The sequence below is a fragment of the Mauremys reevesii genome, linkage group 21, assembly GCF_016161935.1.
Source record: "Mauremys reevesii isolate NIE-2019 linkage group 21, ASM1616193v1, whole genome shotgun sequence".
Lineage (NCBI taxonomy): Eukaryota > Metazoa > Chordata > Testudines > Geoemydidae > Mauremys > Mauremys reevesii.
Window position 1 is genome coordinate 21,959,791 of NC_052643.1, and position 16,374 is coordinate 21,976,164.

At 46.7% G+C, this 16,374-nt stretch overlaps 1 protein-coding gene across 13 annotated transcripts in view; it reads right to left on the reverse strand.

Annotated features, from left to right (window-relative positions):
* The window catches only part of EIF4G3 (eukaryotic translation initiation factor 4 gamma 3), a 466,091-nt gene that overhangs the window by 89,183 nt on the left and 360,534 nt on the right, over positions 1 to 16,374 (reverse strand). For 11 of the 13 annotated variants that reach the window (XM_039509520.1, XM_039509519.1, XM_039509518.1 and 8 more), the window contains 2 exons: positions 15,637 to 15,756; positions 7,299 to 7,409 (listed from right to left, as the gene is read on the reverse strand). In XM_039509520.1, coding sequence (XP_039365454.1) covers positions 7,299 to 7,409; positions 15,637 to 15,756 — 231 coding nt within the window. The remainder of the gene's footprint in view (positions 1 to 7,298; positions 7,410 to 15,636; positions 15,757 to 16,374) is intronic. The other 2 variants (XM_039509526.1, XM_039509525.1) reach the window with 1 other exon arrangement.

The window sequence follows — 16,374 nt, forward strand, 5'->3', positions numbered from 1 at the left end:
GGAGTTTGTCCCGCGTCCCAACCAGAGTACGGTCAGGACGCCATTTGTCCCAATATTTTGTTTCCTGGTCTTCGGTGGCAATTCGTCGCGGACGGTCTTCGGTAGTATTTCAGCGGTGGGTGTTTCTGTCTTTGGCGGCAAGGTTTATTATCTGCCGCTGAAATAGCGCCGAACACCATCCGCGACTGAAGAGCTCTACGCCGAATTGCCACTGAAGACTAGGGAAAAAGGGAAGGAGGAGGATCCGGTGAACTACAGGCCAGTCAGCCTCACTTCAGTTCCTGGAAAAATCATGGAACAGGTCCTCAAGGAATCAATTCTGAAGCACTTAGAGGAGAGGAAAGTGATCAGGAACAGTTAGCATGGATTCATAAGGGCAAGTCATGCCTGACTATCCTAATTGCATTCGATGATGAGATAACAGGCTCTGTGGATGAGGGGAAAGCAGTGGGTGTGCTATTCCTTGACTTTAGCAAAGCTTTTGATATGGTCTCCCACAGTATTCTTGCCAGCAAGTTAAAGAAGTATGGGCTGGATGAATGGACTGTAAGGCAGATAGAAAGCTGGCTAGATCATCGAGCTCAACAGGTAATGATCAATGGTTCCATGTCTAGTTGGCAGCCAGTATCAAGCAGAGTGCCCCAAGGGTCAGTCCTGGGGCCGGTTTTGTTCAGTATCTTCATTAATGATCTGGAGGGTGGCATGGACTGGACCCTCAGCAAGTTTGCAGATGACACTAAACTGGGAGGAGTGGTAGACATGCTGGAGGGTAGAGATAGGATACAGCGGGACCCAGACAAATTGGAGGATTGGGCCAAAAGAAATCAACAAGGACAAGTGCAGAGTCCTGCAGTTAGGACAGTTAGTCACTGTTACAGACTAGGGTCTGAATGGCTAGGAAGCAGTTCTGCAGAAAAGGACCTAGGAGTTACAGTGGACAAGAAGCTGGATATGAGTCAACAGTGTGCCCTTGTTGCCAAGAAGGCTAACGGCATTTTGGGCTGTATAAGTAGGAGCACTGCCAGCAGATCAAGGGATGTGAACATTCCCCTCTATTTGGCATTGGTGAAGCCTCATCTGGAGTACAGTATCCAGTTTTGGGCTCCACGCTACAAGAAGGATGTGGAAAAATTGGAAAGAGTCCAGCAGAGGGCAACAAAAATGATTAGGGAGCTGGAGCACATGACTTATGAGGAAAGGCTGAGGGAACTGGGATGATTTAGTCTGCAGAAGAGAAGAATGAGGGGGGATTTGATATCTGCTTTCAGCTACCTGAAAGGGGGTTCCAAAGAGGATGGATCTAGACTGTTCTCAGTGGTACCAGATGACAGAACAAGGAGAAATGGTCTCAAATTGCAGTCGGGGAGGTTTAGGTTGGATATTAGGAAAAACACTTTTTCACTAGAAAGGTGGTGAAGCACTGGAATGGGTTACCTAGGGAGGTGGTGGAATCTCCTTCCTTAGAGGTTTTTAATGTCAGGCTTGACAAAACCCTGGCTGGGATGATTTAGTTGGGAATTGGTCCTGCTCTGAGCAGGGGGTTGGACTAGATACCTCCTGAGGTCCCTTCCAACCCTGATATTCTATGATTGTATGATAATGCCAGTGGAATCAAATATTGTCACAGGATAATGATCTCAGGCACTTATATGCTTCATAAGCCATGACAAAGCATTGAAGAGTTCTGTGGTATAGAGGGTTTGTGTACCAACCTACTAGCCTTTCATGTATGAAGACATGCATTCAAATCTAATTTCAGGACATATATAAATGAGTCTAACAGTCTCATCCTAGTTCCCATTTGTGCACAAAAGCCACATAATTGCACAAGTTAATTCATCACACCGACAAGGTTAGCAGAGCCGTATTACAGTGTATTGGCAGACAACTGTGTGGAAATGTATACAGCACTTGCTTGAGCTATGCCTTGTTGAAATCCATGCCATCGGTCACTTCAGTTCCATGACTACTGATAATTCACTCCCCATTTTCATTTAAAACATGCTCGCTCTGGCTTGATGCTGGTGTGATATAACAAAATCTGCTTAGAGCCTAATCAATTTATAACCAATATTACAAAGTAACTATTCCAGGCTCTAAGTGCCTTTGCAAATGTACAACCACGTAAGACAGAAACTTTCCTTCATACTAAAACCAGAAAACAGCCAACCAGACACAAAATCAAACCCAAACATTATCTGCTTCGGCCATAAACACCAGCCCTTATCATGCCTCATCCTTCCTGTAGTGAAACGGATGCACCTCCCTCCCCCGAGGTGAGGGAAGGAGCCTTACACGCCCCTGGGAGCCTAAACCTCCTCGCCTCCCTCACAAGAAGAAGGGTGGGGCCGGAAGTATAAAAGACCAGGCCCGCAGCCCATTCAGGGGGAAACCTGCAGAGGGGAAGGATGTCCCACTGGTTTGGCGGCAGCTCAAGGCAGATCCCCCGACTATCCCGGTCCACACCCCAGACGCGGACGACGACTGGCCTGGAGTGCCTTCCGCTGGTTTACCCGGAGGAGCCAGATGATGCCTGGATGCCGGAGGTACCCACCCCAGAGGAGGCAGAAAGTGGCCCGGGGCAGCTGCCGTAGGGCTGGCTGCAAAGCCCAGAACCCCAGCGTCGGTGTGTTGCGGCTGGATCCCCGCCGACCCCAGGGCAGCTGACGCTGCCCCTGCCAGGGCCCTGGGCTGGGACGCGGTGGAATAGGGAACTTGCAAGACTGTTTGTTTGCTGTCTGCCTGAGCCCCGCCCAGGCTATAGCCAGCCCTCTTTGAGACTGGTGGCTTGCTGGCTGCCTGAGTCCTGAAGGCCCGGGCCCCAGACTACGTGTAAGACTGTTCGTTTGCTGGCTGCCGGAGCCCCAGCCGGCCCGGCACTCAGGGAACCAGAGACAGGCTATCGCAGCCCTCCAGGGACCTCCCTCCCCCCCGAGGTGAGTGAGGGAGCCTTACACTTCCCAAAAGGCTAAGGCTTGGTCTACACTACAGGGGGTTGGACTAGATACCTCCTGAGGTCCCTTCCAACCCTGAGATTCTATGATTATGATAACTATGTTGCTCAGGGGTGTGGATTTTATGTCACTATAACTTAGTGACTCAAGAGTGTAGAAAATCCACACCACTGAGCAACGCAGTGCTAACTCCCTAGCCCCTGGAGTAGACAGTGCTATGTTGATGAGAGGGCTTCTCCTGTCAACACAGCTACCGCCTCTCTCAGGGAGGTGGAGTACCTTCCCCGTGGCACAGGTAGCATCTTCAGTAAGCACTACAGGAGCTCTGCTGCAGCTCTGTATGTGTAGAAAAGCCTTAAGTAAAGAAAAGAGTTTGCAGGGTGCCCTGAAAGTAAACAGATTTGGGCCTCTTCCTAAACTGAGGGCCCTTCACGGAAAACTGCTTGCCAGAAGCCCCCTCTCTTTTACACCAACGGGGTTCCAGCTTGAGGGACCCTTCATTAACTGCAGATGTGCCAGTAAAGTATGGGGAGAGAGGTATCAAATAGGCAAGTCCCAAAACATTTAGGGCTTATAGACACATACAGGGCTTATAGACACACAGTAACTCCTCACTTAAGCGAAACGATGTTAAGCGAATCCAATTTCCCCATAAGAATTAATGTAAATGAGGAGGGTTAGGTTCCAGGGAAATTTTTTCACCAGACAAAAGACTGTACATTTACACACACACACACACACACACAGTATAAGTTTTAAACAAACAATTTAATACTGTACACAGCTATGATGATTGTGAAGTTTGGTTGAGGTGGTGGAGTCATAGGTTGGAATATTTCCCAGGGAATGCCTTACCACTAAATGATGAACTAGCACTCGACTGAGCCCTCAAGGGTTAACACATTGTTGTTAATGTAGCCTCGCACTCTACAAGGCAGCACAAATGGAGGGGGGAGACACAGACACACACATGATATGTGTGTGTGTGAGAGAGACACACACACACATTGCCCCTTTAAGTATGCGGACCCCACTCTAAGTACACTGCCATTTTAAGTATATCAGCAATTTGAGACAGCAGCTGCCTCTTTCCTGAGCCCTGTTGTGTCCCCACCCGGCTCTGTGGAGAAGAGATACAGGAGCAGGGGAGAGGGACACCCAGACATTAGCACCCCCCCTCCCCCGCATAGCGAGCAGGAGACTCCTGGGAGCAGCTCCAAGGCAGAGGGCAGGAGAAGCACATGGCACTAGACTATCAGGGTTGGAAGGGACCTCAAGAGGTCATCTAGTCCCACCCCCTGCTCAAAGCAGGACCAATCCCCAGACAGATTTTTGCTCCAAATCCCTCCCTCAAGGACTGAACTCACAACCCTGGGTTTAGCAGGCCAATACTCAAACCTCTGAGCTATCCCTCCTCTCAAGGGGGAGGGATAGCTAAACTGCCTGACAATTGACAGCCTGCTGGGCAGCTGCCACACAGGGAACTTAAGGGAGCTGATAAGGGGACTGCCCGCCCACCCTGGTTCCTAGCCCCCACCAGCTAGCTCCAATGGGCTGCTCTTCCTGCAAGCAGTGGATGAAGCAGGCGGCTGCCAAACGTTATAAGGGAGCATTGCTCAACTTTAAATGAGCATGTTCTCTAATTGATCAGCAATGTAACAACAAAACAATGTTAACTGTGATGACGTTAAGTGAGGAGTTAGTGTACTGAACTATAAGAACATGTCAAGTCAATGCATTTGTTATTAAAGCAGGTGACATTAATCTTAGGGCAGTGATTATGACCCTTTCATAAGCCAACCCTATATTTCAGGGGTTGGAAAACTTTGGCTCCCAGCCTGTCAGGGTAAGCTGCTGTTGGGTCGGGACGTTTTGTTTACTTGGAGCGTCTGCAGGCATGGAGCCCCTCAGCTCCCTGTGGCCGCGGTTTGCCGTTTGCAGCTCCTATTGGCTGGGAACAACAAACTGCGGCCACGGGGAGCTGAGGGGCTCCATGCCTGCAGATGCTCCAAGTAAACAAAATTACAATGTATTAGATCAGGATCAGCAACCTTTGGCACACGGCCCGTCAGGGTAAGGGCCGGGTCGGTTTGTTCACCTGCCGCATCCGCAGGTTCGGCCGATCGCGGCTCCCACTGGCCACGGTTTGCCGCTCCAGGCCAATGGGGGCGGTGGGAAGCGGCACAGGCCGAGGGATGTGCTGGCCGCTGCTTCCTGCTGCCCGCATTGGCCTGGAGCGGTGAATCGTGGCCAGTGGGAGCCGTGATCGGCTGAACCTGCAGATGCGGCAGGTGAACAAACCGACCCGGCCCACCAGGGTGCTTACCCTGGTGGGCCATGTGCCAAAGGTTGCCAATCCCTGTATTAGATATTCATTTAAATGATTCCATAGAGTTTAAAATCATCAAATTTTGATGTAGACCTGTTTATAAGACGACCCCGCTCTTTGATGTGTCACTTTTTAACCAAAAATATTCAGCTTATGAACGAGTATATACGGTATATTAAATGGCTGAGGTAGAAGTCATTATTTTGCCTGATGGGCATTGGTGCCATAGTGGCAGATGTTGACTAGACCAGTGTAGTCTTTTTGAAATTGGTTTGGTTTACGAGACAGACCTTCAACAGATCAAAGCAGCTAATCCATTCAAGTAGTTTTTTAAAAGAATAATATTTATATTTCTGAATAAACTGATTTCAAATTGGCTGAATGTTTGTGGTTGGCTTTTAAAATACCTATCAATGAATAGTAGTCTGTCTGGAATGATTTATAGTAAAAATACTGTATTATAAGCTTTTTGCGGCAGGAACTGAATTTTGGTCTGTGTTTGTGGTGTCTAACACAATGGGGGCCTAGTTTTTTGGAAAAGCAAAAAGCTTGAGACTCCTCATTGGTACCAAAATACAAATTACTACTACTATTAATAATAATTAATTATATAGCACCTTCAATAATAATGCTATCACTTTACACTTCTATAGCACCTTCCATCCAAGGATCTCAAAAGTATCTAACAAACTCACAACTCACCCTCCTTACAGATGGGGAAAACTCTAAAGGACTTGTCAGATGAGTTAGAAACACAGCAGGGAACTCACAAATAGTAAAATGGGGCCCTAGTGTCTTCTTTCTGGTTTAGCTTAGAATCATAGAATCTCAGGGTTGGAAGGGACCTCAGGAGGTCATCTAGTCCAATCCTCTGCTCAAAGCAGGACCAACACAAACTAAATCATCCCAGCCAGGGCTTTGTCAAGCCTGACCTTAAAAACCTCTAAGGATGGAGATTCCACCACCTTCCTAGGTAACCCATGCCAGTGCTTCATCACCCTCCTAGTGAAATAGTGTTTCCTAATATCCAACCTAGACCTCCCCAACTGCAACTTGAGACCATTGATTCTTGTTCTGTCCCTTCTTAGAATATAATTAAACTAATCCAAATCCCTCAGAAACATTCAGGAAACCAAAGAAGGCTAGCTGCTCCTCTTTATGCTCATCTAGGTACATTTTTCTCTTCGTACACAAGTAGGCCTCATTTGTTTCTACATTTTTCAGTTTTCATCTGTATCATAAATCTCTCTTTTGGTTCTATTTTGAGTAACTCAGAATTGTCCCCTCATGTTGTTTTGTTTGAAATTTGCTATTTCTGAAATGACAGACAGAAAGCCAAAAAAGAAGCAAAGAAAGAAAGTTGTCATGTGCTGAGAGCTTATTAACTCTGAGCTGCTTGGCATCATTTTGCGAGCAGAGATTAGGTGGTGGGCTTCAGTGGTTTATGGGCATGGCCTGTGTAAAAGTGAAATGACGAGAGTGGACATACACTGCCAGTACAGATGTTGGTGCATTTTACAAGAGGATAACATTTGATTTTTCTAGGCTGAAATCCCTTTTATCCTATAATAAATAATAATATAGGATAGCAGGTTTTTTTAAATACTGTTACCTTTAAAACCTACCCTAAAAATGCACAGTAAGAAACTATTCTTTAAAGGCACAAATGTAAAATGTATGTTATGCGCTGAATGCTCCAAATGAACGGGGTAAGCAGGACTTACCTTGTCTCCCCCTTTCCACAGGTCTGCAAAGTGCAGACCCCTCGCGGATCCCGCTCAGGCCAACGTCCCAGCATGCCCTCTACTGGTGATGTCCCACCCACCACTGAAGAGACTGCCTAGAGGGGTACAATGCAAGTCTTGTTTTTGTTTTTTTTTGTTTTTTACAGTATTACACCTTTTTGTAAAGTTTTCTGTTCATTTTATTCTCTGTAAACAATACAATTATGAAAAAGAAAACTTTACAGAAAGGTGCAAAATTTGGGGTGGAGGATAAGGAGGGATTTGGCTTACCCCTATCGGCAGGTTCCTCAATGGTGGGTGAGATGAGACCAACAGAGGGCATGCTGGGGTGCCACACCGAGCCACAGAAGGCATTCCGGGGTTGTTCTGCACTTTGCAGGCCTGCCGAAAGAGAAAGAACAATGTTTAAATAACTAAGATGCTAAGAGTCTCCTTTACTGTTTATTTGAGACGTTCAGCACATAAAAAGGCCATTATTAACTGTAACTGGAGGTTCTTTGAGATACGTGGTCCCTATCTGGATTCCACTGGGGGTTATGCATGCACACCATGCCTTCAGATTTGGAGAATCTGAAAGTAGCATCTATTGGCCTGCGCATGCGCCTTGACTCACCTTGCACTTCTGTCAGAGGCAATAAAGGATGGGGTGGACCGACCACATCTCCAGTTCCTTCTCTACCGCAAATTTGACAAATACGCAGCAGAGGGGAAGGAGGGTGGGACTGGAATACAGATAGGGACCATGCATCTCAAAAACCCTCCAGTTACAAGAAAGTAACCTCCTCTTCTTCGAGTGATGGTCCTTATTGTATTGTCCTCAGGGCGATTAACAAGCAGTACCTAAGATGGAGGAGGGAGTGAGGATGAGGATGGAATAGTCATGTGGAGAACTGCCATGGCGAACGAGCATCTGACACCGAGTCCTGTACAGAATTCCATGTGGCTGCTCTACATATGTTTATGAGCGGCACATCCTGAAGGGAGGCTGTGGTTCAAGGTTGAGCTATCATGGCCCGCACCCCTGTGGGTGGGGAGGTCAGCCTGTCAGCTGGTAGCAGAGTTTAATGCAACCCAAAATTCATTTGGAGATTCTCTGGGTGGATATGACCTGTCTGCTGAGTCTCTCTGGTACTGCAACAAACAGTCTAGGGGATTTCCTGATTGATTTAGTTCTTTGCAGGTAGAAGGTCAGAGCTTGTTGGACATTGAGGGAGTGGAGTCAACGTTCTTCTACAGATGCATGTGGTTTCGGGAAGAAAATAGGTAAGTGAATGGATTGATTAATGTGTAACCTGGAGACTACCTTTAGTAAAAATTTTGGGTGTAGATATAGGAAGACTTTATCATTGTGGAAAACTGTTTGCTGCCCCTTCTTGTGGAAGTGATAGCAACAAGGAAGGCAACTTGCGGGGACAGATAGCTCAATGGTTTGAGTATTGGCCTGCTAAACCCAGGGTTGAGAGTTCAATCCTTGAGGGGGCCATTTAGGGATTTGGGGCAAAAATCCATCTGGGGATGGCCCTGCTTTGAGCAGGGGGTTGGACTAGATGACCTCCTGAGGTCCCTTCAAACCCTGACATTCTATGACTTTCATGGAAAGAAGGGACATGGAGCACGATGCTAATGGCTCAAAGGGAGGCTTTGTTAGCACAGAGTGAATTAGATTCAGGTCCCATTAGGTTGCGATTGCTTGAATGGGTAGGAAGGTTCCAATAAGCCTCTTCAAAAATCTAGTGATTATAGATGTGTAAAGACAGAGTAACCTTCCACTGGAGGGTAGAATACACTAATTACTGCCTGGTGGACTCTCAAAGAGCTGAGGATGAGACCTGATGACTTTAATGAATGTCTAGGATGAGGGGAAACTCCACCAATTCTGGTAAAACTCCTTTTTGTTAAACTCAAGATGAGAAACATCTCCACTTGGCTTGGTAACACTGCTGAGTGGAGTCCTTCCTGCTGCTGGAGAGAATGTTTTGCATAGTTGAAGAGCACATCCATTCTAAAGAAGATGCCCATCCAAATACCATACTCTGTGGATTGGGATGCCTGAACTCAGTGTTGAAATGGGTCAGCAGATCAGGGAAGCTGGAGATGGGAATTGGTGGGCAGGAAGACATGTGGAGGAGATTGAGAAACCAGAATTGTCAGAATGATTGTTGCTCTGTCTTGTCAGATTTTGTGAGGCTCTCAAGGCAGGAGCGGTAGTGGAGGGAGCACATTGCTGAGTTAGTCTAACCAGGAGAGTTAGGAGAGTGTTGCCCTAGAAGTGGTGACTGAGGGCTCTCCTGGAGCAGTATGTGGTGCACTTGCTGTTCTCCCAAAGGTCTCCAGTTGGGGACCCCATCAGGCAAAAATATAGTGTACTACTGAGTCGTGAAGCTCCCATTCGTGGTCGATTGCAAAATGTCTGCTGAGCGAATCTGCGAGTACATTCTGTGTCCCCAGAAGATAGGCTGTGGACAAGAGGATCTGATGATTGATGCAGCAGTTCCAGAGACTGACTGCCTCATTCCCCCATTTCTTGATATAGAAAACAGTGGTGATGTCTGACATGATGAGAATGTGATGTGAGTGAATGAATGGAAGGAAAGATTGGCATGCCTTTCTTACAGCTCGGAGTCCCAAGATATTTATGTGCATCCTGGATTCTCTGGGAGTCCACATTCCTTGTGGGCTCCTCAGCTCACCAGGGAAGTATTGTGATTATCATCTTGTCTGAGGAGAAGGAAAGAAAGGGAACCAACATGCATACATGATGTGGGTCTGACCACCATTGGAGGGATGACAGTACCTTGGCAGGGACTGTCAGCATGAAGTCCATGTAGTGACAGGTTTGGTGAGTAAATGAACCCATGTCTGAAGGCAGCGGAGGTGAAGTCACATGAAGGGGATCACGTAGGCACATAAAGCCATGTGACCAAGGAGGGAGGGACAGCCAAGTCCTGGCCGATACATAAGGATTGCTCATGATGCGAGTTATGATGATGCTCATTGTCTGAAATCTGTCCCTGGGCAAGTAACGTTGTGCTATCACTGAATTTATGGTAGCACAGATGAAGTGCAGAGGTTGCATGGGATCAATGATCAAATTTCTCGAAGTTGATACTGATTCCCATGGAAGAAAGGAGGCTAAGTAACACAGAGGCTGATGTGTGGGTTTCTTGCCTGGATCTGGTGGCTAGGAGCCAATACTTTGATGAAGACTTTGGGAGCAGTATCTATCCTGAAAGGGAGCACCTTGTAATGGAAATGGTGGGTGCCCACTGTAAATCTCAGGAAACTTATGTGGGCAGGATGAATATCAATATGAAAGTAAGCGTCCTTCATATAGAGAGCTGTAAACCACATGCCTTTCTCTAAGGATGGAATTATCACTGCTGTATGAACCTTGAGTTTGTAGATGGAATGACTGAGGTGCCAAAGATCAAGGACTGGTCTCCACCCACCTTTCTTTTTGAGTATCATGACGTAAGTTGAGTAGAATCCCGTTCTCTGATATTTTGGAAGAATGTATTCTATTGCTCCCCGTTGTAACAAGGAGTTCACCTCTTGGACGAGAATACTGTCATGAGAGTGGTCCCCAAAGAGGGATGGGAAGGGGAGTTTTGGAGGAGGTAGTGTGACAAACTCTATTATATAGCCACAGTGAATGATGTCAATACCCATCTGTCTGTTATCACAATCCAAGCATAGGGAAATGACCCCCAAAGGGAGTAGGAAGGTCGTGAGGCAGTAGACTTAGTGGTCAGCGGCTCTTGGGCTCACATTAAAAACACCCCTTCGCTGGAGGTTGGGTCTGGAACGTGAAGCCTGATAGGGAGGCCTTGGAAGGAAAGACCTCTGTGTCTTTTGATGTTTCCCTGGGGCTCATTAGGTCTCTGTGGGTAGAACTGAGGAGACCTGAAGCACTGGGTAGATGATGGACAGTGGAATTTTCATTTCAGGGCAGGAGTGTAGATGCTCAACAAGTGAAGAGTAGCGCTGGAGTCCTTTAGTGTATGTAAGAATTCATCTGTCTTCTGGTTTAAAAGATGGGATTTGTCAAAAGGGAGGTTCTCAATGGTATTCTGGACCTCCCTAAGAAAAGCAGAAGAATGGAGCCAAGACTATTTATGCATGACTATTGCTGTAGCCATGGCCCTAGAGGAGGAATCTGCTGCATCTTTTGCACATGGAGATATACTTATCTCATAGAACTGGAAGGGACCTTGAAAGGTCATTGAGTCCAGCCCCCTGCCTTCACTAGCAGGACCAAGTACTGATTTTGCCCCAGATCCCTAAGTGGCCCCCTCAAGGACTGAACTCACAACCCTGGGTTTAGTAGGCCAATGCTCAAACTACTGAGCTATCCCTCCCCCATTGGAGAGCAGTTCTGTCCGTCCATGAGCTTCCTGCTATCAACAAGTGCCTGAAAATGAGCATGATCTTGTTGTGGAAGGCTAACAGCAAATTCCTCAAATTTACTGTAATTTAGGAAGTCATATTTGGCTAATAATTAGTGACTCTGAATTGCAGGCTAGAAGATGAGAAAAGTTTATGTCCTAGAAGATCGAGATGTTTCCCTTCCTTATCAGCAGGTGTGGCTCAAAGGTGTTGCTGTTTGGCCCTTTCTGCAGCACCCTAGGCTACTAAGGAATTTGGAGGTGGATGGGAGAAAATAAATTCAGATTCTTTGGCCAGAACATAATAGCCATGCATGTGGCAGGGGTGTACCACACTATTCTGGAAGGCTCCAGTCTAGCTTAGTTAATTGGCAATGCTATTCTTGTCAGCCCCAAGGTGTCAAGGATATCCAGAAGCTTGTGCTGGAAGTCTTGGATCTCTTCTAAAGGAATCTGGAGTTCCACCATGACTCTCTATAACAGCTTCTGGAATTGCCTGAAGTCATCTGCTGGGGAAGTGGATGATGTAGCCACCACTTCATCTGGTGAGGAGGAAGGGAATCTTGCCAGTTCCAGTGGAACTGCTGGGACCAGGCTAAAAAGTTCTTTCTCCACCACTGGATCCATATGCCTACTGGAAGAATCCCAAGGGGAAGGCAGGTGACAGTTCCCTCACAGATCAGGCGAGTTTCAAGGGGCGATATTGTGCCCAGGGTCTCCAATATGGCCAATAGGCTGGATCCAACAGAGATTGTGGTGGTCCCATGGCATGGGGTACCAGTGGCTTTGCGGTAGCTGAGGTGGTAGTTGTTGCTGGAGATGTGGTGGTCTCTGCGATGGTGCATAAGGGTGGTATGATAAAGGTGGTGGTTCTCTCAGTTCTGACTCCTCTGAAAAAGAGACGGCGCACTCTGTCTTTAATGGTGTGTGACAAAGTTCCTCCTCTACCTTGGTGTCAAGTATCAGAGGGGTAGCCGTGTTAGTCTGGTTCTGTAGAAGCAGCAAAGAATCCTGTGGCACCTTATAGACTAACAGACGTTTTGCAGCATGAGCTTTCGTGGGTGAATACCCACACTCTTGCATCCGAAGAAGTGGGTATTCACCCACGAAAGCTCATGCTGCAAAACGTCTGTTAGTCTATAAGGTGCCACAGGATTCTTTGCTGCTCCTCTACCTTGGTGGGTCCTGCGCTTATTGGCGGATTTTGCTATCCTCAGAGATCTTCCTGTGTTGGATCAGGAGTTGGGAGGTTTTGGGGGGGAACCCGGGCCCGCCCTCTACTTCGGGTTCCAGCCCAGGGCCCTGTGGATTGTAGCTGTCTATAGTGCCTCTTGTAACAGCTGCATGACAGCTACAACTCCCTGGGCTACTTCCCCATGGCCTCCTCCCAACACCTTCTTTATCCTCACCACAGGACCTTCCTCCTGGTGTCTGATAACGCTTGTACTCCTCAGTCCTCCAGCAGCACACCCTCTTCCTCTCAGCTCCTTGCGCCTCTTGCTCCCAGCTCCTCACACGCGCACCACAAACTGAAGTGAGCTCCCTTTTAAACCCAGGTGCCCTGATTAGCCTGCCTTGATTGGCTGCAGGTGTTCTAATCAGCCTGTCTGCCTTAATTGTTTCCAGGAAGCTCCTGATTGTTCTGGAACCTTCCCTGTTAGCTTACCCAGGGAAAGGGGACCTACTTAACCTGGGGCTAATATATCTGCCTTCTAGCACTCTCCTGTAGCCATCTGACCTGACCCTGTCACAGGTGGTACCATCGGAGCCAGTGGAAGAGTGTAGAGCATCGGTGCAGAGGGTGAGGGACCTCGTATCGGAGACACATCACTTGCATGGGATATAATCTCTCTAAAAGTAGAGGCACCCAATGGAGGGGGTGACTCTGGGTCCAGCAAGGAAAAGACGTCCTGAGATGCAGCCATGGCTCCAGATATCCCTGGTGCGAGAGGCACTCTCTCTTTCCCAGGCATTGGTACTGGCGCTTGGATCATTCCCAGTATGGGACAGTCCTGCATCTTGTGGGGTGCCGGAGATGACGGTACCAATGGATCGGCGCCTAGAACTGCTGGGTCCTATTGTTTATGGGTCTTTTTCCTGTGCCTGTGAGACTTAGAACATACTCAGTCCCCTTGGGCTGAGCTGGTGAAAGGAGTGTTGATCTTCTTTGATTTAGAGAAATACTTAGTCCCATGATTACAGGAGGGCTTCCTTACCTCTTAACCAGGCCCCGCCATGGGGGCGGTTCCACTGGCACCAGAGGCAGACGAAGTAGCAGGAGGCATGCTCCTCGCTGAATCAGGCCATTGTACAGGGGGTGTTCCCTGGCCTGGGTCCAAGTGTGGTCTCATGGCATGCTCCATGAGATACTTCTAGAGGCAAAGTGTCCAGACTTCTCGGGTGCAGCTGGGGAAGGATTGGCAAATACTGCACCTGGCCATGATGTGAGCTCCTCCCAGGCAGTAGAGGCAGCGTTGGTGGTTGTTGCTGACCAAAAAGGATTGCAGGCAGAAGGCACAAAGTTTGAAGCCTGGAGTCCTGGGCATTGTCTGGTACCCGTATGTGGGGATGAAAACCTCAAAGCCTATCTAAAAACAAGTGCTAAAAGTATTAACTATTAAAACTAAGAGAAAATAAAACTGGTAAAACCACTAAAAACTCATTAAAGCTATTTACAACTATCTTTTCAGAAGTGCGTCAGAGATGAGGACCCTGGAAGTTCTAATCCAGACCATGCATCACTGAAAAGGAACTGGAGACACAGTTGGTCCGCCCTGCCCTTCATCACCTCACATGGAAGCACAAGGTGAGCCACGGCGCATGCGTGGACCAACAGACACTACTTTCAAATTCTCTAATTCCGGACGCATAGTGCACAGGCATAATTCCTCAGTGGAATACAATAGGGACCATCACTCAAGAAGAACTAATGCTGTATGGCACTGGCGTGCAACCTGCAGCCCACTGAAGAGTTTCTGAATAAAAGAATATGTTGCCATCTTTAACTGCATCAAAGCTTCAAGGCTGAGTACCATCATTTTTTGAGACTAAAAGCAAGATTTAAAGCTATCAAAGACAGGCACACACACTAAGTTCACAGTATTACCTTTCAAAATGGATACACTATATTTATACAAAGCCCCAATCAAATTTGCTCTTTTGAATGCTAATATCCTGGAAGTTGCTGATGTGAACGTGAATGATATTTGGAGAGATTTCTTACTAGAAACTATTAGTTTTAAAGGACGCATTCGCTTCCCATTCCCTGCTTCTCCCTCCTCTAGAAGCCATTTCCCGTTTCAGTTGCTTGCTACTCCTCTCCTGTTTCCTGCTTCAAACAGCTGCAGATCAGTGAGAAGTGAAATCCACTCCTTGCTGCACAGCTGAGACACACAATTGAATACAGCATCAGCTGGTGGCAGAGCAGAGCAGAGCAAAACTGAGCCTTATTTTCATCCAATCACAGCAGCCTCTGTCTTCAGGCGGCAGCTGGCTTGGCCCTTTTAGTGAGGCAGCACTCTTCAGCCAGTCGTGAGCAAGGAACAGGGAATGTGAGAGGAAGGGAAGAAGTAAGAATTGAGGGGTAAGATTTTTAGAATTCAGGAAAAGGAGGAGGCAGGGCAGAGATAGGAAAACAGAGGAGAAGGAAAGAAATCATAATATAAAAGGGGGAGAACACAAAGAAAGGAAAGAGAAAATAGTGTGAATGAAGCAAAGTGGCAAGTGGAAAGAAAAAAAATAAAGAAATAGAACAAAGAGAAAGCAAGCTCTTCAGTTAGAAAAATATAGCTTATTTATTTGCGTTTAATATAAATGGATTTATGTGAGAACACACACGGACACAAAACTTATGCAACAGTATGAAAAATATGTATTTAAATTAGCTGTGTCCTCCAAGCTCCTGGGATGTTACCAAAGTGGCCAGTGGTACCACAGAGGCTGTGCCCCACTGCTGCAAGGATGATTTTGAAGTAGATCTCTTTTGAGCAAGAAAGGGGAAAAATTATTACCAAACCCATTTACTCCAATTTCTATCAAGTTAAAAGCACTCACAATGATTTTATTTGCTTCTATATTAGTTCTCAAGGAAAATAACTTCTCTACTTTAGACAGACTGAATAGAAACCAAAATATCTAAGATCCCTAAGAGGCTTGAGGTTAGATTTCATGGATATCAAGGCCAGTTTTTAAACTTAGCAAGCCTGGAGATAGTTCATACTTACAGCTACACCCCTTCCCCCGGAGGTTTGCCTCCCGAAATCGGCAAAGGCTGGTGTGAAGTCTGGTCCTCGAGGCAATATCCGAGGGTCCAGAGTTCGAACTGGCAATTTGGGCTGATTTATCTGCCGGTGGAACAACAACAACAACGAAAAGAGTTTGTTAAACTTCTGTGATGTGGTTATTACAAACATGTGCAATCTCTTAACAGTCCTCTGCCAATGTTTCAATCAGTTATAAGCAGGGTTACAACATATATTTGTTGTTTTAGCAATCAGTAAGTTTAATGTTTTCTATTAATAGCCCTAGTTACACATAAAAAATTGTATTTCATTTGTGCCATGCCTTACACCAATGGCTGTTACATAAATCCACAACAAGGACTATGAGAACTTTGGAAAATTTGTCAGGGTTTGACGTGACTTATAGACAATAAAAAAATGGCTAAGCTGCACTGCTATTTGAGCAATAAATCTGATGGTCATGGTTAAGGATCACAAAACTGTCATCTGATCTGAAACAAATATCCTCAGTTTTAACAAGGCAAATGGCTGAGCAAGCAAAGAAACCTCAAAAGATGATGACCAGGTGAGGTCACAGAAAACTGAAAGGGCAGTTGGATAAAGCCTTTCCTAAGGGCATAGCTGGGTTTTAAAACATTGCCAGTCCCTGGAAGTTTAAAGTGGAAATGTTCACCCAATAAGGAAATCACAAATACTCTGATTCGTGCTTGAATCTTAGGG